The following is a 27675-nucleotide window of genomic DNA, read 5'->3' as shown; positions in this document are numbered from 1 at the left end:
AGAGACCCCAAGCCTGGCATGGCCAGGAGGCTGGTTATCCCCTTGTCTCAGAGAGGTTTCCTCCTTACCTTGGCCCATGAGATTCCCTTAGCAGGTCACTTAGGCCAGACAGACTTGGGACAGGCTTGTCTCACACTTTCACTGGCCTCACATGAATGAGGATACCAAGGAGTTTTGTCGCTCCTGTGTCACTTGCCAAGCCAGTGGTAAGTCAGGTGGCACAACAAAGGCCCCCCTTATACCAATGCCTGTGGTGTGGGTGCCCTTTGAAAGAGTGGGGATTGACATTGTTGGTCCAATGGAACCCCAGACAGCATCAGGGCACAAGTTTATACTGGTGGTAGTGGATCATGCCACCAGGTATCCTGAAGCTATTCCACTTAGGACCACTACAGCACCTGTAGTGGCAAGGGCCCTAGTTGGAGTGTTCTCCAGAGTGGGCTTCCCTAAGGAGGTTGTCTCTGACAGAGGTGCAAACTTCATGTCAAGCTACTTAACTGCTATGTGGAAGGAATGTGGTGTCAACTACAAGTTCACCACACCCTATCACCCACAATGCAATGGGCTTGTTGAAAGGTTCAACAGGACCCTAAAAGGGATGATTCATGGACTACCTGAAAAGCTCAGGCGTAGATGGGATGTCCTGATTCCCTGCCTTCTGTTCGCTTACAGAGAGGTCCCACAGAAGGGGGTTGGCTACCGCCCTTTTGAACTTTTGTATGGGCATCCTGTAAGAGGACCCCTGTGCTTGGTGAAGGAAGGATGGGAGAGACCTCTCAAAAAGCCTGCAACCAGCATAGTGGACTATGTACTTGGTCTCCGCTCCAGGATGGCTGAGTATATGGAGAAGGCATCTGAAAACCTTAAGGCCAGTCAAGAACTCCAAAAAGCTTGGCATGACCAAAAGGCTGTCCTGACTGTTTATCAGCCTGGACAGAAGGTGTGGGTGCTGGAGCCAGTGGCCCCAGCAGCACTCAAAGACAAATGGTCTGGGCCCCACAAAATTCTTGAGCAAAAAGGGAGAGGTCACCTACCTGGTGGACCTTGGAACTCCCAGGAGCCCCCACAGGGTGCTCCATGTCAACAGGCTCAAAGCATATGTCGACAGGAAGGACATGAGCTTGCTCATGGCCATAGAGGAGGGACAGGAGGAAGAGAGTGACCCTCTCCCAGACCTGCTCACTCAGAATCCTGATGATGGGTCAGTAGATGGTGTTGTCTTTTGTGGCAGCCTCTCTGAGCATCAACAGAAAGACTGTAAACAGGTTCTTCAGTCTTTCAGACATATGTTTTCTCTGACACCCAGTCAGACCAATTGGTGCACCCATGAGGTTGACACTGGTGACAGCCTGCCAGTCAAGAGTAAAATCTACAGGCAGCCTGATCATGTTAGAGACTGCATCAAAACTGAAGTGCAGAAAATGTTGGAGTTGGGAGTCATTGAACCCTCGGATAGCCCTTGGGCTAGTCCAGTAGTTCTAGTGCCAAAACCTCACACCCAGGGTGGTAAGAAAGAGATGAGGTTCTGCGTAGATTACAGGGGTCTCAATGCAGTCACTAAGACTGATGCCCACCCAATACCAAGGGCAGATGAGCTTATAGATAAGATTGGCTTCTGCCAACTACTTAAGCACATTTGACCTGGCAGCTGGGTATTGGCAAATCAGGTTAGCTGAGGATGCCAAGCCCAAGACAGCATTTTCAACCCCTGGTGGGCATGATCAATTTGTGGTAATGCCCTTTGGTCTGAAAAATGCACCTGCCACCTTCCAAAGGTTGGTGAATCATGTCCTCACTGGGCTGGATGACTTCTGTGCAGCATATCTTGATGATATTGCTGTCTTTAGCTCCACCTGGGAGGATCACCTGGTCCACCTGAGGAAAGTGTTAGAGGCTCTGCAAGCAGCAGGCCTCACTATCAAGGCCACCAAGTGCCAGATAGGGCAGACACAGGTTGTGTACCTGGGCCACCTTGTAGGTGGAGGTCAGGTTCAGCCACTGGAGAGCAAAATACAGTCAATCAGGGACTGGGCTCCTCCAACCACCCAGACTCAGGTTCGAGCTTTCTTGGGCCTGACTGGTTACTACAGAAAGTTTGTCAGGAACTATGGATCAATTATGACTCCATTAAATGAACTGACAAGTAAGAAAATGCCAAAAAAGGTTCAGTGGACAGCAGGCTGTCAAAAAGCATTCGATGACCTAAAGCAGGCCATGTGCACAGCACCTATCCTCAAGAGTCCAGACTACTCCAAACCATTCATTGTCCAAACAGATGCTTCTGAGTTGGGTGTGGGAGCTGTTCTATCTCAACTGAATTTTGATGGTCAAGACCAGCCCATTGCTTTTATAAGCAGAAGGCTGACCCCCAGAGAGAATAATTGGTCAGCTATTGAGAGGGAGGCCTTTGCTGTGGTTTGGGCCCTGAAGAAGCTGAGGTTATACTTGTTTGGCACTCACTTCAAGATTCAGACCGACCATAAGCCCCTCTTATGGCTAAATCAGATGAAGGGTGAAAACCCCAAACTGCTTAGGTGGTCCATTTCCCTACAGGGGATGGACTTTACAGTGGAACATAGACCTGGTACTGATCATGGCAATGCCGATGGGCTCTCCAGATATTTCCACTTAGAACAAGAAGACTCACCTGGTCAAGGTTAGCTTATTGTCCCAAAGTTTGGGGGGGTGGGGGGGGGGGGGGTCATGTAGGAGAGTAGGGTCTGCAATCCTATGAGCACCCAGATTTTTTGCTTTTGTTTCACTGGTTTACGACTTTCTCTGGCTGTGGGCCTGCCAATCAGACATACAGCCTGGCTGTTCTCTCTCTAAATTGCAACATGTACCCTAGGTGCATTTACCAATTGGTACTGGGCCACCTTATCAGACCCTGTAACTCAGGGCATAGGTGTACCCAGGGCCTACCAGGGGCTGAAGCATGTATTATGCCACCCCTGGCTGGCACCCAAAATTTGACACAACTGGCTGCATGACAGCTGGGGCAAAGTCGTGTAATCACCCTTTGCTGTAGATATAGTATACCTATATCTAACCCTAAAAATGGACACACAGATTCCTATCAGTCACTTCTATGGCAGGCCTTGACAATCCTGAAGGCAGAGTGCTTGGAATCGTGTGAGATGGTGCCCTGGCATGAACTGGGCCTGTCTGCAGCTTGCGGAACCAAGTCCTAATAGCTGTTCCATGATAACGCATACCATATACTCTTAAGTGCATTATAATCCTCGCGGTTAAATGCTATCTCTGGTATTGCTTTATCAAAACATGTCGAGTAAGGTGTCATACGAATTGGAATACTATGCCCTCGCCGGGGTTAGCATTCCACCCTTCTAGAGGGACACGACATGTATGTAACTGTGAACCCCGGTTAAAGTTAAACAAAGCCTCAGCTCCACAAAATGGATGCTGCCACCACAGACACGAGTCTGACCTCCTGCTGCTGGGAGTCCTTCCAGCGAGGAGAGCTTGGACAAAGGGTTTCCTGTCAGGGGCTGTGCTAGCACCATCCCAGACAGGGTTTTGTGTATCCTGGGTAGGCAGGGCTTTACAGGAAGGTGACTGCTGAGTGGCACCCCGGTGCTCACTACGCATAGGCCGGTCAGAACCAGTTCCAGGGGCACACCAGCCCCTGGCCTGGGGAAAGTCCGGCATGGGAGAGGGGTGTAACCACCCCCCTCCTAGTCCCACCCATAGGCAGGACCTAGTCACCGGGTCAGCCCCTTTTCTTAGTATAAAGATAGGAGCGGGCCCCCTATTCAAATTAGATCATCTTTGGAATCAAGACACAACTTTCTACGAAAGGACTTCAAGATTTCTTCTTCAAGATTCTCCCTTGTGACTAAGGAGTAGTCACCCTGCATCCGCAGGCAGCATCTAAATAACACTGCGGTCTGCTGCAAGTCCTTCCTCAGGAATCCGACGACACAGCTCGACGAGACCCGGCTTCCCTGGCACCTCTGACCTCTACTCACCTCTACAGCCAAGCTGAGAACCGTGAGTGCGACGAGACCTCGAGGGACCGACGATCGCCAAGACTGCACGCCTTCTTTACAGCACGCCCGCCGAGTGTTCCTCTGGTGAGTGCTTTGGGGTCTGAGAAGCCCCGACCCTGAGCAGCTCCAGCACCGAAGTACAGCCTCCCAGCATCTCCACGATCTGCGTAGGGCCCTTCTGCTTTTTGCTGCTCACCGCGTTGTTTGGCTACTAGCCGGCTGGCTTGTGGCCTTCTTAACGACGCCCGACGACATCACTGCTGCTGGTCTGGTTGCTCCAGACTGGCCCTTGCTCCCTTCCAAAAGAGGAGCACCCCGGACCCTCCTGGTCCACTCAAGACGCCATTTTAGGTCCACCGCGTGGGCTTGAATTAGCCAAGGCTTTGTTGCCCAATCCTGAGTCCAGCGACGCCGACAGTTTCATCCATCGTGGGACAGCTCGCTCCTCCATCCTGGTCGCCGACAACGCCTCCTGGTCCGTGAGATCTGCAGAGCCCAGCGTCGCCCACTCACCTAGTCGAGGTGACTACCATCCGGTGCCCTCCTGGTGCCACCTGACTACTGGCTAGTAGTCACGAACTTGGTCCCCTCTGCTTTCAGGTATCGTCCATCTTCAAGATCTAGGCTTGGATCACTTCGAACTCTCTTCACTGGTCGCCTGCCAGCATCTTTCTTCCAGGCTCCTGGTCCGTCTACGAGGATTCCCAACGTCTTTTGAGACCTATGCAGCTGCAGCCCCTGGGCTAGGTAACTTCGGCATTTCGGTGCCCCAGCATAGCCTCACTATCCAAGGGTCAGAATCCACTTTCTTTTTCCTCCTACCGGGTCGGGTTCGCCCGAGAACACTAACTTTGCTTTTACTAGCTACCATAGACTTTGTCCCGCATCACGCGTGAGAGTGCACACTCTGAACCCGAGTCCCCTGGGCCTCCTAGAAGTAATCTAAAGATTCTATAGTCAAGTCCTAGCGATTCCAAAGCCTATTAGTACTGTACTTACCTGCTAGTAATTTCGCATTCCACTTTCAGAGTATATGGTTTTCCGTGCCCCTCGGGCATTTGTATATACTGTGCTAACTTAAGTATTTTCGTAAGAGTTTTGTTTTGTGCTTAGTACCCTGTCCTCATAAAGAGTACAGGGCTGTTGTGATTTTAATAAATACACTGTTTATTTTCATAACACTTGTGTGGTGTCCTTTCACTTGGTGTTCAAGGGGTATATGTGTGGTATAACAGCTGGCTTAACACGCCCTCTAGAGTCTTTAGCCTTAGACTGCTCGTATCCACGCTACTAGGATAGCTGGTCTATAAGGTTGACTTACAACCAATCATCAATAAGGGTTGTTGGACTGATACATAGTGTTCACTAGAATAGTGAGCACTGCATATCAGGCCACCTTCTCACAGTGAGGGCATCTGCTAGTGTGTTTCGAGCCCTGGGACTTGGCTTTCAGGAATATTCCATGCTCTGTTAACCAATTCCAAAGCTTTTGTGGCTCCCGAGATAGAGTTAGAGATTTGGTTCTTCCCTGCTTGTTGATGTATAACATGCTTGTGGTGTTGTCCGTATGGACCAGCACTGATGATGCAGCTATCAGAGGCAGGAAAGCCTGCAGGGAAAGGAATATGGAGTTCTAACCTGCTGATGTGCATTAGTCGCTGGGATGAATAAATTTCCCTTGAATCCAGAGGTTTTGTATATGGTATCCACAACCCTCCATAGAAGCATCTGTAGTGGTGATTAAGTCTGGAACCAAAGGTAGAAACGAGAGCCCTTGTGAAAGATGTGACCTTAGGCTCCAACATTTGAACGCCCGCCTCATGCGTACAGTGATAGAGAGCACATCTTTGAAGGGTCCCGTTGCTTGAATGCATTGCAGTTGAACTTCCTCTAGTAGTGGCCTCAAATGAAGATAGCTAGAGAAACTGCTAAACTTGCCAACCGTTGCACAAGTTACTTACCTTCGGTAATGATATATCTGTAAGAAACAGTAGTTAGTATTAGATTCCTTACCTTAGAATATCCCCAGGCGTCAGACTGGATCCAGAAACTTTTGCGTAACAGTACCCTTGCGCGTTGGTAGGAGTCATCTGCGGCTCCGCGTCCGTCGGCGGAGGGATGAAGTCTGCCGGAGTACTTACACGCCGCCCTCGCGCGCTGACGTCAGTTCTTATACACAGCTTTTTCGCGCCAGAAACGCAGAGCCATGATAAAAACCAATACTGTTGCCATGAAACTAGGGCCCTGAAAGGGGATGACCTTAACCCTAGATATCGGTTCGCAGAACGGGGACGATGGGTGGGGCGGTAAGGAATCTAATACCAACTACTGTTTCTTAAAGAGCTATCGGTACCAAAGGTAAGTAACTTGTGCATCTGAAAGAAACAGGTTAGTATTAGATTTCTTACCATAGAATAGATACCCCAGCAACACAAACCCCGGTGGTGGGTCTGCGAACCAATGATTACACCAGAAAGTCCTGGAGAACGGAACGGCCGAAAAAGCCATCTCTCTGGACTTGGCTGTCTAGGCAGTAGTGTCTTGCAAACGTGTGCAGCGAGGCCCACGTAGCTGCCTGACAAATGTCTTGCAAGGGATCTCCCCGGCCCAGGGCAGTAGTAGCCGCTGTGCCCCGAGTGGAATGGGCCCTTAGCCCAACAGGAGGCTCCTTTTTAGCCAACGAGGAGCATACCTTGATGCACAAGACAACCCACGAGAGATGGTCCGCTTGTGCACCGCCCGACCCTTCTTAGCGCCACGTAACCAACGAAGAGTTGGTCATCCACCCGGAACTGGCGTGTGCGATCCAAATAAAATGAGAGCGCACGTTCTGGGTCCAGACGGTGGAGCCTCTCTTCCTCTTTCGAGGGATGCGGAGGCGGAAAGAAGATGGGCAAGGTAATGTACTGCCCGATGTGGAAGGCTGTGACAACCTTGGGCAGGAAAGAGGGTCGCGTCCGCAAAACAACTTTGTCCGGATGGACAGAAAGGAAAGGAGTTTTAGAGGAAAGAGCCTGGAGCTCACTCACTCACTCTCCTGGAAGAGGTGATGGCAACCAGGAATGCAGTCTTGAGAGTAAGGAGACTAAGAGGACAGTTATGAAGTGGCTCGAAAGGAGCACACATCAGGTAAGTCAGAAAAAGGTTCAAGTCCCTCTGAGGCATCACGAAAGGAACAGGAGGAAACATGAGTGATGCCCTTCAAAAACTCATTTACAACTAGGGACTTGAACAAAGAGGGCTGATCAGGGAGCCTCAAGAAGGCAGAAATGGCAGAGAGGTAGCCCTTGATAGTGCCCATAGCCACGGCGGTTACCACGTCCGCCACAGCGCTGGATGTTAGTCTGCGGCCCGTGGCTGGCAGGACTTGTGGGGGCGCCCCTTCCTTGGCCACTAAAGGAGCGAAAGTCCGTTGTATCTAGTCCACATCGGATACAATACCGTGCCGCATCTCGACCCTCCGCAAGGGCTTGGGCGACTTTAGTCCAGGCCTCCTCCGGACATTGTGGCAGCACGGCTGCGACCATGTCCCACAGTGTGGGTATAACGGCCCAAGAGGCACACGGTGTTAACTGACCGCATCCCCAAACTTAGGGAGGAGAACATTTTCTTTCCGTTCTGTTCGTACCTCTTGGATTCCCGATCGGTGGGAGCCGTCGGGAATGCGGTCTGGGAGTTAGAGACCTGGATGACCAGGCTCTCGGGGGTGGGGTGGGTGGACAGGAGCCGGGCGGTGGCGTCTGGCCACGTTCCTATCTACAGACGGACCTGTAGCGGGCCTGGACCAGGTGCCCAGAAGAACGTCAGCTAAGGGCTCATTAAACGGCAGCAGAGGCGCCTGCGGTTTTACGGATCTCAGTGAGGAGGTTAGTCCTCACTGCCGCGACAGGGAGTTGAAGGGATAAGGCCTTGGCCGCCCGCGTCATCACCACACTATAGGCAGCCCCCTCCTCCGTAGCCGCTGTAGAGGGGGGGGGGGGGTATGGGGGAAGAGACAAAACCAGTGTCTGGCGAAGTGTCCAGACCACTGGCATCCCCAAGCTCACCGGCCCAGTCCTGGTAAGGCCGACACTCACGTGTCAGAGGGTCCTCAAACACCACCCAATCCTCCTCGCCACCCATCTCCTGATACTCAGGATGGGGCCAGGTCATAGAAGTAAAAATCTAGTGGCGTCAAATATGGCGACAAGTGTCGCCGGACCCGAATTGAGGGTGGGACCGGGGACGGTGTCGTCCTGGGATGGTGCCGGGGGCGACACCCAGGGGGTCGGCGCCGGCGAGGTCGTAAGGTCGACCGGCAACGACCCGGATCCGGCGGGGCCCTGCGGCGCCGGGACTGAAGTCGCCAGGGCCGAAGCACCCGACGGCACCGGGGCCAAAGCACCCGACGGCACCGGGGCCAAAGCACCCGACGGCACCGGGGCCAAAGCACCCGACGGCACCGGGGCCAAAGCACCCGACGGCACCGGGGCCAAAGCACCCGGCCCGCTTGGGGACCCAGTCGGGGCTGCAGAACCAGACGGAGGAGCGAGCGACCTCATGGCCACGAGGAAGGCCTCGATCTCATCTGGCGTAGCTTACTGCCCAGGGACCGGCGGGTATGGAGAAGGACGCGACGTCTGCAGCTCCGGAGGAGCCGCATGGGCGGTTCCGCCCGAACCTCGGCCGCGTTGCGCGAGCGTCGGGGGAGTCAGAAGAGCGATGTCGCCTCTTCGACTTCTTGTGCCTCTTACCTGAGTACTTGGAGCCCGGGGAATGATGTTGACTCCCGGAGCTAAGACGACACTGGCCCCGCGACCGGTCCCTCGACCTCCTTCCGGACCGGGACCTCAACGGCGCGGGGCGGGGCAGACTGCTGGAGCTGGAGGCGCTTGCGGGACCGCTCCCGCCTAGCCTTCGACGTCAAGGCCCAGCAGTCGAGGCACGACTGGTCGTCGTGGTCTGACCCCAGGCAATGAAGGCACCGGCGATGGGGGTCGGTAACCGGCATCAGTCGGCTGCAGTCGACGCAGGGTTTGAAACCGGGCATCCCTACCAGCACCGTCTAAGTCGGTCGACCCAAAAAGCAGATCAAAAAGATCCAAAAGTTTAATCAAAAAGTGACTAAAGGGTACCACTTTCTCGGGACCTGCTCTTGGTGGCGCGGAAAAACAAAAGAACTGACGTCAGCGTGCGAGGGCGGTATCTAAGTACTCCGACGACGTCATCCCGGCGCCAATGACGTCGACGACGGACGTGGAGCCGCAGTCTACACCTACCGACGCGCAGGGGTACTGCTACGCAAAATTTTCCGGATCCAGTCTGACGCCTGGGGATAATCTAGGGTAAGGATTCTAATAGTAACCTGTTTCTTTCAGATGTCATGTTTAATTGCCACCATTATATCTCCTTTTGTACCTTTGCTGTGATTACCGCTAGATCCTCCCAACTCACTAGATTGTGACCATTAGTTGCAGATCCATTCTTGGAAGGATCACATGTGTAGTCTTGCATGATACCATCTTGCCCATCAGCTTCATAACTGTCCTCGCTATCAGAGACTGTCCCTTCTGGTAAAGGTGAGTTTGCTCTGCAATTGCTTTTAACCTTTTCTGAAAAGGGTATGCTTGTGCTGTCTTTGAGTTCAGTTCAGACCCCATGAAGACCTTTACTAGTTCCGGATGTGATGATGCCTTTTTGTGGCGTATGGCAAAACCCAGGTGCTGTAATGTTGCAATTACAATTTGAATGTTCCTTTTGCTCTTTGAATTGGACTTTGCCTTCACCAGCCAGTCATCTAGGTATTGGTATACGTGTATTCTCTTCCTTTGTAGGTATGCTGGGACTGCTGTGAGGCATTTTGTAAACACCCATGGTGCTGACGTTATTGCGAATTGCAGTACTTTAAAAAGGTAGTGTACTTTTCCTGTACAAATCATAGTTTTTTTTGTGGCCCTGATTCACAGGGATGTGTAAGTAGGCATCCTTTAAGTCTAAGGTGGCCATGTAGTCTCTCCCTTTTCAGGACCAGAATCACTTCCTACAGAGTTGTCAGTTTGTAGTGTGTGCAGATGAACATGTTTATGAATATGACGTCCAAGACTGGTTGTAGTTTGAGATCCTGTTTTGGGATCAGGAAGTATGGAACTTGGGTTCTTCCCTTTCTTTATGGGTATCCTTTCAATGGTTCTCTTTAGCAAGAGTTCCTTGACCTCTTTTCTGAGTTGTTTTCTTTAATTTCCTTGAAATTGCTTTGGTTGATCAGTTCTATGCAATATCCATGACATATCACGTTAAAGCACAAGTTACTTACCTTCGGTAACGATATATCTGTAAGAAACATTAGTTAGTGTTAGATTCCTTACCTTAGAATATTCCCAGGCGTCAGACTGGATCCGGAAAGTTTTTGTCAGCAGTACCCCTGCGCGTCGGTAGGCGTCGTCTACGGCTCTGCATCAGTCGTCGGGGTCGTGATCGCCGGGATGACGTTGGAGTACTTAGACGCCACCCTCCTGCGCTTGCGTCAGTCCTGTACATTGCTTTCTGCGCTAGGAACGCAGAGCCACGCAAGAAACCAACACTGGTGCCATGAAACTAGAGACCTCAAAGGGAGATACCTTAACACTAGATATCGGTTTGCAGAACGGGGAGGATGGGTGGGGCGGTAAGGAATTTAACACTAACTAATGTTTATTTTAGATATACACCAGTGGGGCGCTGGTTAGGCCAAAGGGCAGCACGGTAAACTGAAAGTCATCGTGGCCTACCGTGAACCGCAGGCAACGATGGTGGGCCAGTAGGACGGGGATATGAAAATAAGCATCTTGCAAGTCCAACGCTACTATCCAGTCTCCTGGGTTCAGAGCAGCTAGGACCTGAACTAGTGTCAGCATCTTGAACTTCTCCTGCCGGAGGAAGCCGTTGACATTCCGCAGGTCCAAGATAGGGCGTAGGCCCCCTTTGCCATTCTTGGGTACCAGAAAGTAGTGGGAGTAACAGCCAGACCATACTTCTGGCCCAGGAACGCGCTTGATGGCCCCCTTGGCCAAGAGGGCTGTAACTTTCTCTCGTAGAAGTTGCACGTGATCCCCCGACACGCGGTGGTACTGCGGTGGCATGGCTGGAGGGGTCGCCTCGAAGGGGAGGGAGTAGCCCCTTCGGACGATTTGCAGCACCCACTTGTCGGATGTGACGGTGCGCCAGTGGAGGTGGTGATGGCGAACCCTGCCGTCCACTCGCGTCACATGGGCCTGAAGGCTCGGACTAGGAGGGTTTTGAGGCGGATGCTGCAGGGGCAGGTGTGGACTGGCCTCGCCGTTGTCCCTGACCGCCGCCACGGCGGTTTACACGTCCGCCACCACGCTGGACAGTAGTCTGCGGTCCGTAGCTGGCAGGACGTGTGGGGGTGCCCCTTCCTTGGCCACGAAAGGAGCGAAAGGTACCCGCATGCTGACGCGGGCCGAGAGGCCCAAGGACTTGGCCGTAGCCCTGGAGTCCATAAAGCGCTCAAGCGCATGGTCTGCCTTGTCGCCAAAGAGGCGACGGCCATCAAACGGCATGTCCATAAGAGTGTTTTGGACATCAGCCGAAAAGTTGGCGGACCTCAACCAGGCGTGGCGATGAATCGCCACCGTCGTGCCATCGCTCTGCCCAGTGAGTCCGTGGTATCCAGCCCACACCGGATGGAGTACTGTGCCACATCTCGACCCTCCGCAAGGGCTTGGGCGAGTTTGTTCCGGACCTCCTCCGGACATTGTGCTTATCGACAAAGTTTTCTTCTTCCAATATCTCTTCATCTTCGGCGTCATACTCTGAGTCATGCTCCGAAACAGGATCCGAGTGTTCTTCCCGATCCTCCAGATCAATGACCTCTTAGTCTTCGGTCCCGAAGAGGTTTTCTGGATTAGGCGCAGATCTCTGCGACTTTAATCGAGCCGCGCGTCGAAGCTGAAGAGTTTTTTTCGACCTGAACCGGGCCCAGGCCATACAGTTGGCTTCGTTGTGATCCGGGGACAGGCACTTCTTGCACACCGGGTGGACATCGATGTGCGGGTATTTTGAATTGCAAAGTGGACACCTCTTGAATGGGCTTCTTTCCATTGTAGATCGAAGATCGGGTCGAGTGTGGAAAGAAAAACCGTCTGATTCCAAGATGTCCTCTCTAAGCAAAGTTACTGGTACCGAACGAAATGATACCGGCGCTGTCGAAAGCCTTTTGGCTTTGAAGAAAGTTTTTCTAACTTGAGCTAAGATAGTAACATCCGAACCCAATGGCGGAAAAAAACAATCTGAGGATGGAGAGGATGCCCATGCGCACTGTAGTCCAGGGGAGGAGCCACCTATCTCGTGATACTTCGAAGACTCTTCCAGGACAACAATGTGCAATCCTCCGGACCCAACACTAGGCGGCGATCTATGCACAGATATGAATTCAGCAGCCCACATGCCTCGAACCCCTATTTTCCTGGTCAAATGGGCTTTTGGTGTGATTGTTAATGTGCGTTTAGCTTTTTGATAACATATTTGTATGCATTTAACAATCCATCTAGCGATCCCTGACTTTGAAATGGGATTGCCTTTATGTGGCGGTGAGAAAACACAAAAAATTGTGTTCTTTCAATGTAGTACAATAATGCTCTCTTGACATCTAAAGTGTGTAGAGCTCTTTCAGCGACTGTTTGAGGCTGCGAGAAAAACACGGGCAGCTCAACAGATTGATTTAGATGAAAAGGGGAAATTACTTTTGGAAGGAATTTCAGATTTGTACGAAGAACCACTTTGTTAGATTCGTTTGCAGAACGGGTTCCTGAATGGTAAATGCTTGTAGTTCACTAACCCTTCTGAGAGATGTAATGGCTACTAGGAAAGCTACTTTCCAGGTTAGAAATTGCAATTCGCATTTATGTAATGGTTCGAAGAGAGGTCCCATTAACCTTGTGAGAACTACATTTAGGTTCCACACTGGTGCGGGTGGTGTTCTGGGAGGAATTATTCTTTTGAGTTCTTCCATGAAAGCTTTAATAGCTGGCACTCTAAAAAGAGATAGAGGTGGTCTATTTTGTAAGTATGCTGCAATAGCTGCAAGGTGTAACCTGATAGACGTGTAGGCTAAGTTACACTTTTGAAGATGTAGTAAATATCCAATGATGTGTTGATTAGATACAGCTAGAGGATCAATTTGGTTGTTCTGGCAGTATATGACAAACCTTTTCCACTTAGCAGCCTAACATGCTCTAGTGGTGGGGCATCTAGCTTCTTTGAGAACTTTCATACAGTCTGGGGGAAGGTTGAGGTAACCAAACTCTATGACCTCAGGAGCCAGATTGCTAGGTTGAGCTGAGCTGGGTCCGGGTGCCTGATCTCTACACGGTTCTGCGTTAGTAGGCGAGGAGATCGGTTTAGTTTTTGGTGTGGTACTACAGACATTTGCAACAGCGTGGTGTACCACGGTTGTCTGGCACAAGTTGGAGCGATCAGGATGATCGTTAGGTAATGTTGCTATGGTTTGCGCACCCCTAATGGAATTAGTGGGAGAGGAGGAAAAGCGTACGCAAATAGTTTTGACCAGTTCATCCATATCGTATTGCCTTTGGACAATGGGTGTGGGTATCTGGCACCAAAGTTTGGGCATTTTGCATTTTCATGGGTGGCAAAGAGGTCTATTTGAGGTTGTCCCCACATTTGAAAGAACGGATGAAGAACTTGTGGATGAAGTTCCCATTCGTGGATTTGCTGAGTTTGTCGACTTAGCAGATCTGCCATGGTGTTTTGTACTCCTGGGACATGTTGGGCTAATAGGAAGATCTTTAGTGGTATAGCCCATCTCCATATCTGCTGTGCTAACAGAGCTGCAGAGAGTGTCCCTCCCTGTTGGTTTACGTAGTACATAGATGTCATATTGTCTGTGCGGACTAGGACAGCTTTGTTTGACACTGGAGTTTGAAAAGCTTTTAGGGCTAGAAACACAGCTAGTAACTCTAGGTGGTTGATGTGGAGTAGCTTTTGTTGCGGTGTCCACCTGCCTTGTGTGGTGTGTTGCAGGAGGTGATCTCCCCAGCCGGAGAGCTATGTGTCCGCTGTTAAGACTACTTGAGGAACTGGCTCTAGAAACTGTCGCTCTTTGGAAAGATTTTTGGTGTTCCACCATTGCAGAGAACGATGAGCCCGACCGTCCACCAACACTAGGTCTGAGTTGACCTTGAGCATGGTTCCATTGGCGTGCTAGGAACTCTTGAAGTGAATGCATTTTCTATCTTGCCAGAGGAACTATGAATATGCAAGATGCCATCATTCCTATATGCTGCATGAACACTCGAGCTGGTAGTGAGTGTTGCGGCTTGAATTTTGTTAGAAGACTCTGTTCACTTGTTATCCTTGCTGGAGAGGGATATGCTAGTGTTAACTGGGTGTTTATTGTAGTGCCGAGATACTGTTGTATATGTGAGGGTCGTAGATGCGACTTGGTGTGATTTTCTGTGAATCCCAAGTCGTGAAGCAGTTGAATGGTAGCGTGAGTGTGTTGTACACACTGTCTGTATGAGTTGGCTTTTATGAGCCAGTCGTCCAGATATGGGAATACATGAATGTGTTGTCTTCTTAAGAGCGTCGGCCTCCTACGGGTAATCAACAACCACAGAGAAGGCAGCGGCGGCCCCTGGAGCCCCGGTGTTGTCGACGAGTTTCGGCTTCGTCTCTCCAGCTTGAGTGCTTTCTCTGCTGCTACTGACTTATCCGTTACACTGTGTATTCTGCGGACCACGCCCAAATTACACCGCTTAACTACTGCGGTTCATACCGCACTGGGACTCGTCCCAACTTTTACTGCATACCTGCATCACGCTCGGTTGGATTCGTTAAACACCAAAGACCACCAGAACCCTGTGTGCCTCTACATTGGAGGTATCCTGCATCTTCCTCATTAATAGTGGAACATCCCTACGTACTGGACTCACACATATGACCCTCTAAACGCACACTGCCATCAACCCACCCTGTCCTGAAGATGATCCTAATTCCTATGGATCGAAACACCGTCGACTTATCAGCAAGACTTTAGGCGCCCCATACATAGTGGTTCTCGTAAAGATTGACAAAAGAAATTGACTAACACTAATTGCTTTGAAACCACTCTTTTTTTAGTTTTTTTTATTCACTGTATATATTTATGCAAAAACACCTTGCGCCTCTCACGCCGATCACTCTGTCACATGTGTCACATGTGTCGCCATAGTGTTACTCACATCTTCACTCGTGCACCTTGTACAACTTTGGGTTGTTCTGTTTGAATTGTAAATTGTAAATTGCAGTGCTGATATTAACTAACTGTACCTGCCAGATCCTTTGAGATAAAATTGAAGTATATGATGCCTTGAGCACAAATGACAAATATATAGAGTCTCCTTGCTTTCTCGTTTGATAATGCTGCATGTATATCTTTATTAATTGTCTACAAATTATACCAGTTGGAATATTGTTTTTTATATATACAGCTATCACTGATAGGCATTTGGTAAACACCCTTGGTGATGTTGTGACTTCGAATGGGAGCACTTTGAACTGGTAGTGCTGCCCGTCTAGCACAAATCGGAGATATTTTCTGTGCGGTGCGTGGATGGGAATATGGAAGTAGGCGTCCTTGAGATCTAGAGTGGCAAGGAAGTCGTTTAGTCCCAGTAATGGAAGGACCTGTTGAAGTGTGACCATATGAAAATGGTCCGATTGAATGTAAATGTTTAGAGGTCTGAGGTCTAAGATGGGTCTTAGGGATCCGTCCTTCTTTGGTATTAGGAAATACATTGAGTATACTCCTTTGTTTTTCTGGTGCTCTGGAACTATCGCCATTGCATTTTTCTGCAGGAGGGATATTACCTCTTGTCTGAGCAATGTTAAATGTTCCTGTGACATTGGACGCTGCCTGGGTTGTATGTTTGGGGGGGGGGGGGGTTTAGATTGTAGTTACTAGACAGTAACCTGATTGAATAAGTTGTAACACCCACCTGTCTGATGTGATGTTTTCCCAGGCTGGCAGGTACTGTTGGAGTCTTCCCCCGACCGGAATGGAGTGCGGCGTGGGGAGTGGAAGGGAGTCATTGGGCAGGGGTGGAGGCAGAGCGGGCATTGTTATTTTTACCTCTGCCCTTGTTATTGTTACCCCTGTACCTGCCCCTCTGGTAGCCCTTGCCATAAGTGGATTGTGTGGGGGCTATGTATGAGGCAGAGGCTGTGTCTGAGGAATATCCTCTGGTGGCACCTCTACACGATGCGCGACGAAATGAACGTCTGTGAGCCTGCGACTGCAGGGCTCCCATAGATTTGGCGGTATCTCTATCTTTTTTCATTCTTTCAAGAGATACATCCATGTTGGGTCCAAATAGGTGTTGCACATCGAAAGGTTGATTTAGAATTGCATTTTGTACCTCAGGCTTGAATCCTGCTATACGTAGCCAGGCATGTCTGCGTAGCAAGACGCTGGTGTTAACTCCTCTAGACGCAGTATCAGCTGCGTCAAGGGCACATCTAATGGAGGTGTTTGTAATGTTTTTACCCTCTTGGATGAGTTTATGTGCCCTATCCCTGTATTAAACAGGGAGGTGTCTCATTGACTAATTTGTCATAATGTGCTCTATCATATCTGGCTAGCAATGCTTGTGTGTTGGCGATACGCCAGATGTTTGCTGCTTGAGACGCAGTTTTCTTCTCTGATGCGTCTAGTAACTTAGACTCCTTATCTGGTGGGGCAGCATCACCTGATGTTTGCGAGTTAGCTCTCTTGCGTGCGTTGGAGACTATAAGTGAGTCTAGTGGCAATGGCCCCTTAATGTATTTCGGGTCTGAAGGGGCGACTTTATATTTCTTCTCTATACGAGGATTAATGATTCTAGTTCTGGCTGGGTCTTTAAAGACTTCAGCAGCGTGTTTAATTACTCCTTTGAGCATTGGTAAGATGGATGTTGACCGTTGTGCGTTATCAAAGGTATCCATGAGGAAGTACTCGTCTATTGTGCAGCTCTGTGTATTAATTCCTTAAACCCTATAGTGTCTTCAGGTGGGGAAGGTCGTGAGGGGTACAAGTCATCTTGAGGGACATTTGGGACATCTGGAATGGTGTAATCAACCCATGGGTCAGGTGATCCTATAGGGGTGTCTGGATCAGGCATGTTACCCCCCATATCATCAGAACTATCATCTCTATGAGAGGATGCAGGGGAATGCTGTGGTATGGGAGAGTGTGGTAATGGCATAGGTGGAGGAGAAGGGGAAGGTGGTCTTAAAGGCGAGGTAGCCATGTCCTTCTTCTTTGCAAGCGGAGCTGGCTTATCCAGTGGTCGCTTCTTTATGGCCAAAATCAACTGTCCAGTTATTGGGTCCTTAGCCAGAGTCTTTTGGGCAGGGTCCGTAAAATATAAGTCCTGTGCCGGAGGCCGATCCTTTGGAGCTGTGGAAGGTTTCGGCACTGAAGCGTCTTGCTTTGGTTTTTTGACAATGACTTTTGTCGGGGAAGCAGCAGTCTTTCTCAGCTCCAAATGTTTTTTCGGGTCGTGTGTTTTCGGATCCGGTTGTTTCTTTGGATCTGATGCTTTTTTCGGTTCTGGTGGTTTTTTGGAATCCGAAGCCTTGCTTGGTTCTGACCTGGGTTTCGGTGCCGAAGGAGTTGTGGGTTTCGGCGCCGATAGCTTGGGTGTCGGTGTAGACGGTGTCGATGTCTTTTTCGATGCCGGTAAGTTGGCGCCGGCACCATGGGAAGGCTGACTCGAGCCCGAGTCGGCCGAAGGCTTAATTGGCTTCTTTGCCGTGCCCGAAGGTGGGGCAGTAGAAGCGGAGTGTCGGTGTGTCGAGGAAGGGTTGGGGTCGACGGTCTTACTTACGACCCGTTGCGCTGGAGTGACGTCCTCGACATCCGAATCTTCTTCCTGTTCGGAACCACTGTTGACGTTGTGTTGTTCTGGGACGTTGACGCCTTCCTCAAAGATGTCGTCCGAATGGAGGATGAAGATCGAGCCATTGATCTTCTCGCTCTTCGGTCCCGGATAGTCTTTTTGGTGCGGAAAGAGGCACAAGCTGAACAGTCATTTGCCTCGTGCTCTGGAGAAAGGCAGAGGTTACACATCTTGTGAAGGTCGGTGTAGGGAAACTTCGACCCACATTGAGGACACTTTTTGAATGGAGTCCTTTCCATGAGCTGGAGTGGAGGCCTAGTTAAGCCCGAAGGCGGTCGACGACGACCGGAAACGTAGTATTCGACGTTGAAGAATAGCGTCGAGTGGAGAAGCGTTCAAAACTTATTTCCTGAAAATTGGTGAGGATTGCGCGCCGAAAGAATTCGGTTTCAACACGGAGCGCTGGAAACACATCCGAGCCCGGTGGCGGAAAAAAACAATCTGGGGATGGAGCCGATGACCATGCGCAGTATCATCCAAAGGAGGAGTCACCTATCCTGTGACTTCCAAAGACTTTTCTACAAAACAAACTGCAAACATCCGGGCCCAACACTAGGTGGCAATCTATGCATAGTGTGCAATCTGCAGCTTATATGCCTCGAACATCAGATTTTGCGAACTCTGAAAAGTATCCAGTGGACAAACTGGTTTTTGCAACAGGATTAAATAGGACTCTTAGTTTACATACCTCATTGGCCCCACTGAAGAGAGGCTCGCCAGTGTGCATTTCAACTAGTATACATCCAAGAGACCACATGTCAATTGCAAGGTCATAAGGCATTCCAAGTAGCACCTCTGGCGAGCGATAAAACCGGCTCTGGATATACTGATATATCTAAAAGTAAAATACAAACAAAAAGAATGAGTTTACATTAAAATTTTGACAATAGTGAAGAACATGTAACATTTAGAAATGCCTTGATGAAACTATCTTCTGCTGAACAGAATTTCTTTCTCAGTATGCTAAAATCATCAAGTACTTGATTACCATCTTCTAAACTACAGTGTTTGGCAATACAAATTTTCTGCTAGGTTCAGCTAGGAAATGGAAAGAAACTGCATTCTCATAATGTTACGTAGATATAATAGTCATTACACTTGCTTTAAAGGCAGGGATCTCACAAGAGCACACATGCCCAAAAGGGGTGGTATTTTCATTGAGCCTCTCCTTGACTAGAATTGGCTGGAACTTGGAGAAGTTTAGACCGAGAGGAAAATAAATCTAAGGCCATTTTAGATTTATGTAGTCGAGGTAACTTTTGACATGAGGTACCTCTCTGATGAAGCAATCATTTCAGTCTGGTAAAGCCTAAGTGGAGATACTGAGGGAAGGTCTTACTTGTCAGTTTATGGATCACTAAGTTCAGTTCAGCAACATTCCAACACTACAGAACAGACTTGGGTAGAAAACAGTAAACTATCTGTTCTAGGAAACCACATCTGCCTGATGGAGTGAGAGGGGGTCTGCTTTGCTTTGAACCCTGGATTTGGAAGGTAGCTCTAAAAGATAAAGGAATTATCCTCGTACTGGCCACACAAGGACAAATGAAGGTCCAGGACCTGACAAAAGAAGCCAGTCTGAGGTTGGTGCTGCTATTCCCAAGGCTGAAAAATTGTTAAAAATCCTGGAAGCACAAGTTACTACTTGTGTAACGATATATCTGTAAGAGACATAAGTTAGTGATAGATTCCTTACCTTAGAATATCCCCAGGCGTCAGACTGGATCCGGAAATTTATGCGTAGCAATAACCCTGCGCTTCGGTAGGCATCGCCCGCGGCTCCGCGTCAGTCATTAGCGCCGGAATGACGTCAGTTCTGATACAGAGCTTTTCAATGCCAGATACGCAGAGCCAAGATAGAACCAACACTGGTGCCATGAAACTAGGGCCGTGAAAGGGGATGACCTTAACCCTAGATATCGGTTCGCAGAATGGGGAGGATGGGTGGGTCGGTAAGGAATCTATCACTAACTAATGTCTCTTACAGATATATCGTTACACAAGTAGTAACTTGTGCATTTGAAAGACACATTAGTGATAGATTCCTTACCTTAGAATAGATACCCCAGCAATACCAACCCCAGTGGTGGGCCTGCGAACCAATAATCACACCAGAAAGTCCTGGAGGACGGAACGGCCAAAGAAGCCATCCCTCCGGACTTGGCTGTCCAGGCAGTAGTGTCTTGCAAACGTGTGCAGCGAGGCCCACATAGCTGCCTGGCAAATGTCCTGCAAGGGCACTCCTCGGCCCAGGGCAGTTGTAGTCGCCGTGGCCCGAGTAGAATAAGCCCGCAATCCTACAGGGTGCTCCTTTTTGGCCAACGGAGTAGCATGCCTGGATACACAAGATGATCCACCGGGAGATGGTCCACTTGTGCACCGCCTTTCCCTTCTTCTCGCCCACGTAACCAACAAAGAGTTGGTCATCCACCCGGAACTGGCGTGTGCGATCAAGATAGTAAGAGAGCGCACGTTTTGGGTCCAGACGGTGGAGCCTCTCTTCCTCTTTCGAGAGATGCGGAGGCGTAAAGAAGGTGGGCAAGGTATTGGACTGCCCAATGTGGAAGGCCGTGACAACCTTGGGTAGGAACGAAGGTCTCGTCCGCAACACAACCTTGTCCGGATGAACATAGAGTTAAGGAGGTGTAGAAGAAAGAGCCTGGAGCTCCCTCACTCTCCTGGCGTAGGTGATGGCCACCAGGAAAGCAGTCTTCAAGGTTAGAAGACGGAGAGGACAGTTATGGGGCGGATCAAAGGGAGCACACATTAGATAAGTAAGTACAAGATTCAAGTCCCACTGGGGCATCACGAATGGAACAGGAGGGAACATATGAGTGATGCCTTTTAAGAATATGTTGACAATTGGGGAATTGAACAAAGAAGGCTGATCAGGTAGCCTGAAGGCGGAAAGGGCAGAAAGGTAGCCCTTGAGAGTGCCTAGAGCAGAGCCCTGCTGGGCAAGAGAAAGAAGGAAGAGAAGAACCTCAGAGAGAGGGGCAGAGAGAGGATCCACAGCCTTTGCTGTGCACCATGCCACAAATCTGTTCCACCTGCAGGCATAAGCCAACTTTGTGGAGGGACGCCTGGCTGCCAGAAGGACATTAGACTTCGGGCGGCAAGTCAAATGGCCTCAACTGTCGCCGCTCAATCTCCAAGCTTGTAGGTGGAGACTGGACAGGTTCGGGTGGAGGACCGTCCCCTGCTGCTGCGACAGAAGGTCCTCCCGAAGAGGCAGACGAATCGGGGGATCGACTGACATGCTGAGTAGCTCGGGATACCAGTATCTTCGTGCCCAGTCCGGAGCCACATGGATAACCTGGGCCGGTCGTGGGCAGTAACGTCCCCCCACCCTCCCCCTCCTCAGTGCCTTGAGACCCTCACGGGTGAGTAGCGCGCTTTACAAATTTTGTGATTGATTGATTGAGAGTTTTTGCGTGTCGAAGGGGAATCGAACAACGCTGACCCGGAGCACAGCAAATTACATCCGAACCCGAAGGCTGAAAAAAACAATCTGAGAATTGGGTCGATGCCCATGCGCACTATCACCCAAGGGCGGAGTCGCCCATCTCATGACTACAAAAGACTTCTTCCAAGAAACAACACGGTGCAAGTATCCAAGCCCAACACCAGATGGCGATCTATGCAATAATACACATTCTACAGCTTATATGCCTCGAACAGATGCTTACTGGGAAAGGAACATTATCCGTTCGAGCCATGTGAGCTGTAAATCACATGCTTTGCACAGACTATACAGCAGTTTTCTCCCGAAGCAGTGGCTAACCTGTAGCTGTTGCAGTTGTCTGAAGGAGTGTTTTAAGTACTGCTTGGCCTATATTAGCTTGCTGCTTTGCTAACACATCTACACAATAGTGTTTGGTGAATGTGTGTTGTGTAGACCATGTTGCAGCTTTACAAATGTCAACTCTTAGAATGTTTCCTAAAAAAAGCCATAATTGCCACGATTTTGCAAGTGGAATGCGCTCTAGGGGGAAATGGTAAAGTTCTCTTTGCTTTCGTATAACATGTTTGAATACGTTTAACAATCCATGTAGCAATACCTGATCTGGAAATAGGATTGCCTTAGTGAGATGGAGCAAAAGAAATAAAAAAATGTTTGTCTTACAAAATGGTTTTGTTCTTTCTATGTAATATAACAAAGTTCTTCTAACATCTAAAGTGTGTAGAGTAGTTCTTCCACGGAATCTGGTTGAGGAAAGAACACAGGTAGCTCAACTGATGGATGTGAAAGGTCGAAATTTCGGGTTGGTATGAAGGACCACTTTGTCTTTATGAAGCTGGAAAAAAGGTTCGACTACGGTTAGTGCAGCAAGCGCCCTCATTCTCCTCAGTGAAGCAATTGCAAAGAGAAAAGTGATTTTTCATGAGAGAAACTGCAGTTCATATTTATGCATTGGTTCAAAAGGTGGACCCATTAATCGAATAAGGACTATGTTAAGATTCCATACTGGGGTAGGTTGAAGTCTTGGTGGTATAACACTTTTTAGTCCTTCCATACAAGCTTTCATAACTGGTACTCTAAACAGAGACAAGTGCTGTCTGTGTAGGAGGTGCGCAGCTATTACAGCAAGATGTAAGCAGATAGATAATTCTGACCGCTGCAAATGTAATAAACAGATATTTTGTATGGAAGCATCCGAAGAATTGATATTGTTATTATTGCAATGAATAACAAATCAATTCCATTTAGCGGCATAGCAAGCTCTTGTAGTAGGCCTTCTGGCCCCTTTGATGATTGTTATACAGTCTGGAGGAATATTGAGATATCCAAACTCAAAGACATCAGGAGCCAGATCGCAAAGTTGAGTTCCTTGGGATCTGGGTGCCTGTTTTCTCCATGGCTCTGTGTGAGGAGACTGGGTGTGAGATGTAGCTTTTGATGTTCACTATTGATAACTCCAACAGGGTCGTGAACTAAGCATGACGGGCCCATGTTGTTGTGTAGTTCCTATATTCACAATAGGCTCTGCGCATTGGAATAATATACCCTATAGATATGACAAAGGACTGAGGTCAGTATGTCCCTATCGAGTATACTAAACTTAATTGTGAGTGTCAGCTAGCTCAGAGGTCACTAGAAACTTTCTCGAATACACAAGAAGGGATTAGTTTCTGATAACCGCATAAATGTGACTACTTTGCTTCCCAAGAATAAAACATATCTTCAGAGACATGGAAACAATCAGTCAATCGTGCATGCTTAGTTTCTACAGAGTTGCAGAGACAATAGTGAAACGTGCGCTTCAATAAAAGGGGTTTATTGAACAGTCTTCTTTCTCATGCAAGAGAGGTGAACTGCTACAATTGTTAGAAAGATTGCAAAGTATAATGCGTACAGCGTAAACAGTAATGTAAAAAAATACTATAATAGCATTGTATGGTGCTATGACATAAAAATATATACATAAATAACACAGGCTAAAATACTTAACTGGTGCTTCTAAAATAAGCCTACTCCAATGTACCTAACCTAGGTCTAGTACGAGGGAAGACGTATGTGTGGTGTTTAGCATAGGTTTAGTTTTGCCAAGAGTTGCCAAAGGTTTTTCTAGGTTCTAATCAGCTCCATACCTTAGAATGAGAGAGGTTGCTATCTCTTTTACAGACTATTTCCCAACACCCCGCAAGGGGAGTCAAACACTGGAGATGGATTTCTCAGCAGAGGAGGACAGCCTCTGACGCTGGAGAGTTGGCTTCCTTCGGCACTTGCAGAAGCGAGGTGAGTCGTGCAAGTAGGTAGTCAAACTGCACCCAACCACACTGTGCTTTGCCATAGCAAGTGAAGGTATATTTATACCTTCAAGGTGTTTAGGAATGCCAGCTTTGACGTAAAGTCAGGCATATGAACGTCATGAATGAACCCCTAAGGGTGCGATTCTTAGCATCAACACACACGGGTGCAGAAGGGGGCCACAAAGGTAGGCTTTGGCGCACCATCCCTAATCACACCTGGAATTCCAGGGAGCATATGAATCGATCTGAACGTCACTCAAGGGGAGACAGCAATGCGGGGAGGGAGGGTGGAGGTCGTTGCTGATGTTGAGGCCTTATTGTTGGGAGTGGGGAAGAGGGGTATATTTAATGTGCACAGTACATAGTTTTGAGTGATGCTATAAGCTTCCTTCCTAGTTGTCTTGTATAGAGGGGGGCGTAGGGAGGATATTTACGTCGGCAGACCAATGGGTTATATTGCCCAATGTATACTGAGATATAACGTAGGTGTACGATGTATGCAATATAAAAGGCAATGAAGTTTGTTTAAAAAAAAAAATGAATGAACCCCTAAGGAATAGATGTTCATGTAAAATAACTGAGTTCTTGGAGAAATCAATATTCAAGCAAGGGGAAGTCCCTAACGGCTTAAGAGTCTGGTTTTCCAAGAAATCGTTGTGACGTAGATGATTGGAAGAAGTAGCCATGCCTGTATTTGGGCTGCATTGGCTATGCCTAAATAAGGACTGGATTTCTATGCCTATATTAGGGCAACGCGCATCGTACCTATATAAGGGCATGAATCAGGAAATTCAATCTGAATCTAAAATCGCATACTACAATGTGGGAGCTATTAGCATTAGTGTGAGGGATGTTTGCTTGAGCTTCCGAACCACTGATGGAATGAGTGGGTGAGACGGAAAAGCGTAAGCAAATATCCTTGTCCAGTTCATCCATAGTGCATTGCCTTTACAGAGCGGGTGTGGATACCTGGAGGAGAAGCTTGGGCATTTTGCTTTTTCGTGAGTGGCGAAAAGATATTTGAGAAAAACTCCAACTTTGAAAGTATGGGAGGAGAACTTGAGGGTGAAGTTCCATCTCGTGGATTTGCTGCCCTTGTCTGCAGAGAAGGTCGGCAATTTGATGGTTTACTTCCGGAAGGTGTTCTGCTAGGAGATACATTTATGTGGTGTATGTCCCATTTCCAAATGGCTTGAGCTAGGTGTGACAGTTGGAGAGTGTGTCTCACCCCATGTTTTTGTATATAGCACATAGCGGCCATGATGTCGGTACAGACTTTTTCCATGAGGCACAAGGTCAAGACTGATTTGCATATAGCTGGGTCTGAACTGGGGTGGCGAAGTGAGCTAGACCCGTTTTTACTAAAGAGTCTGGAGCTAGAAATCTAATACCCTCAATGAATAGTTTGAGAGTAATCTGGAAGAGTATTGACAACGGTAAACCATTTTTTAGAATTATAATAGCTTATTCATCATCTATTGAGATCTGTTAATCCCAAACCAGAGGTAATTAATGCTTTTCGCCATCTATGTGCTGGTATTAAACGACCGATTTCGCGGCCCACACTTAACCAGAATTGTGGATGGTTTAAGAACGCTTGTTCACGAGCAAATAAAGAGCTCCGCGGGGCACTTGCAGCTGTACCTAGGTACGCAACCCTTGTCAGATCCTTGAGACAACTTTATAAACAAGAGGTGAAGCAGCGTAAACACAAGATTTTAAAAGAACGTTGGGATAAGCTTGCGTGTGCCGCTAGTCTTAACAACGGGAAGGGTCTTTGGGCGGCAGTTAAAGATATGAGATCTATGAGCCTTACACTTACTCGTTTAAGCTGTAATATAGCAGTGAGGCTTGGGAAGCAAACTGTACTACAATTTATACAGCTCCCACTGAGAGCGAGGATCCATTTGATTCCCACGTTGTCTCACGGATTCAGATATCTGCATCAGAAGTAGAGGATGCAATTAATTAAAGTTTAGGCAATAAGGCCCCAAAGCCCAGACAGGCTCCCCCTTGACCTCTAAGCATAAACTTGAGTTCTGGGCACCTGTTTTACTCAATGTTTTTAACAACCTTACAAATACTTTTTTACCTAGCACATGGTCTCCCAGCATTATTGATCAGATTTTTAAAAAAAGGAGACCGATCCAACCCTAGCTGCTACAGACCGATCTCCCTGATTGTGAACACACTTACTTTGGAGAATCCTGTTTAATAAAATCAGACCATGCACTGAGGAGAAACACATTTTAAATAAGTGCCAGTTAGGATTTAGAAGTAAATTGGGAACGGATTAACAATGTATAAATATCAACCTGATTGTTGGTAAATATACTGTAGCTCGGCAATCTCCCATTTACTTGCCTTTCATGAACCTCTTCTTAGCCTTTGATTTTGTAAACAGGTCACGTTTATGGTCGGTTCTCTTAACCACGTACGAGGTCTTAGTTCACTTTTTAGCCTATTTGCACAGGGACTTGAAAGCTCAGGTTAGGATTGGTAAGGACAGGGAGGTTTCGGGAAACATTAATATTGGTAGAGGGGTCAGGTAGGGGTGCGTACTGGCCCCACTTTTGTTTATTTTATACATCAATGAGTTGCACAATGTTCTGTCTGCACTCACCAATGAGGTTCTGAAAATTATTGGCAACGTACGCCCAGTCTTACTGTACACGGGACGACTCAGTTTTAATGGGCCTCACCCCGAACGCACCGTGCACTTTAGTTGGGGGTTTTGTAGACTTTATGGCCGGCTTTCATCTTTGCACTAATTTTAAGAAATCAATTATAATGAGTTGCGGCCCTAAAAAGCCACATATTAACTCAAATTCCTCAGGATCCGAACGACTCCAATGCACTCGCATTTTCCCATACTTGGGACTAATGTTTTCAGATAATGGTTCTTCCGCAGCCCATTTAGTGCACAGCAAGAGTACATTTCTAAAGTCCATTAATTCAATTTTGTGCCAATTTTGTCCCGTTCATCTCCTATTTGCCCATCTTTTTTAGAATGACAATCCTCAATTTCTCCCTCATCAGAAGTATCCTGATGTTGTGGCAAAACAGTATCCCTCGCAGGGGAAGCCGTATGCAAAGGATAAGAGGCACGAGAAGATGAGCGAGGCAGTGGTGGAGGATCAGCTGCTGTAGGAAAATGTCTGCGGTAATAATGCAAAAAGTCTTGAGGGTCCTGAACCAGGGCCACATTAACAGGCTCCATATATTGAATTTTTCCTTGAGGGGTTGATAATCTGGTTGAATGTAACCTTCGTATCCATCATTATCTTCAGCTTTATATTTTACATGAAGCTGCAAGGGACTGTGAGCAGGGCCAAACATCCCATCATCGTCAGATTCCTCTAAAAAGGTTGAAGATGGCAAAGGTGAAACTATTGCAGGGTTCTGCAAAAAATGCCTAGTTGACCGATACATAGGCATGACCTGCAACGTTGAGGAACACCTACGACAGAGCGTGGAATGCTGCGTCGTCGGCCTCAATGACGGTAGCGAAGTCTGCGTTGTCGACGAGGACATGACAGGAGTGGATGAAGAAGTCATAATTATCGCAGACAATGTGGTCGTCAACGCTGTCGTAGACATGGCGGTAGACGGAATCACCATCAGCGTCGAGGGCGCAGGCGAGAAGGTTGTCGTAGTCCGAGTTGCCGGTGACGATGAGGTCATCGGCGATGTTGAAGCCATCGTCATCACTGGAAGAATCGGCGGTGGAACAGTCGTCGCATCCGTCATTGACGATGTAAATTATTTTGACAATGAGGCAGGTGAAACATGCACAGAAGGTGATGTGTGTCGACGGTGAGTCAGATGTGAACGCCGTCGGCGATATAAGCTTTTTTGAGACTTATTTTCATTGAATGCTCTGAAGACTTTTTCTTTTTAATGGCTTTTCTCCTCAGTAGGAAATGAATGCTTTCCTTTTAGTGAGGTGCCTGCATATTCCTGAAGAGACTTTTAAGAAGTCTTTCTTGGAAACT

The 27675-nt window shown here is 48.4% G+C and overlaps 1 protein-coding gene across 2 annotated transcripts in view; it reads right to left on the bottom strand.

Moving 5' to 3' along the window:
* DYRK1A (dual specificity tyrosine phosphorylation regulated kinase 1A) overlaps window positions 1-27675 on the bottom strand; it is a 700909-nt gene that overhangs the window by 239338 nt on the left and 433896 nt on the right. For both annotated transcript variants that reach the window (XM_086935409.1, XM_086935410.1), the window contains exon 9: window positions 18615-18761. In XM_086935409.1, the coding sequence (XP_086791535.1) occupies window positions 18615-18761 (147 nt within the window). The remainder of the gene's footprint in view (window positions 1-18614; window positions 18762-27675) is intronic.

This window comes from Lissotriton vulgaris, chromosome 8, assembly GCF_964263255.1.
Source record: "Lissotriton vulgaris chromosome 8, aLisVul1.2, whole genome shotgun sequence".
NCBI classification, from domain to species: domain Eukaryota; kingdom Metazoa; phylum Chordata; class Amphibia; order Caudata; family Salamandridae; genus Lissotriton; species Lissotriton vulgaris.
The sequence above is the reverse complement of the archived record's forward strand: the minus strand, read 5'-3'. Positions and strand labels throughout refer to the sequence as shown.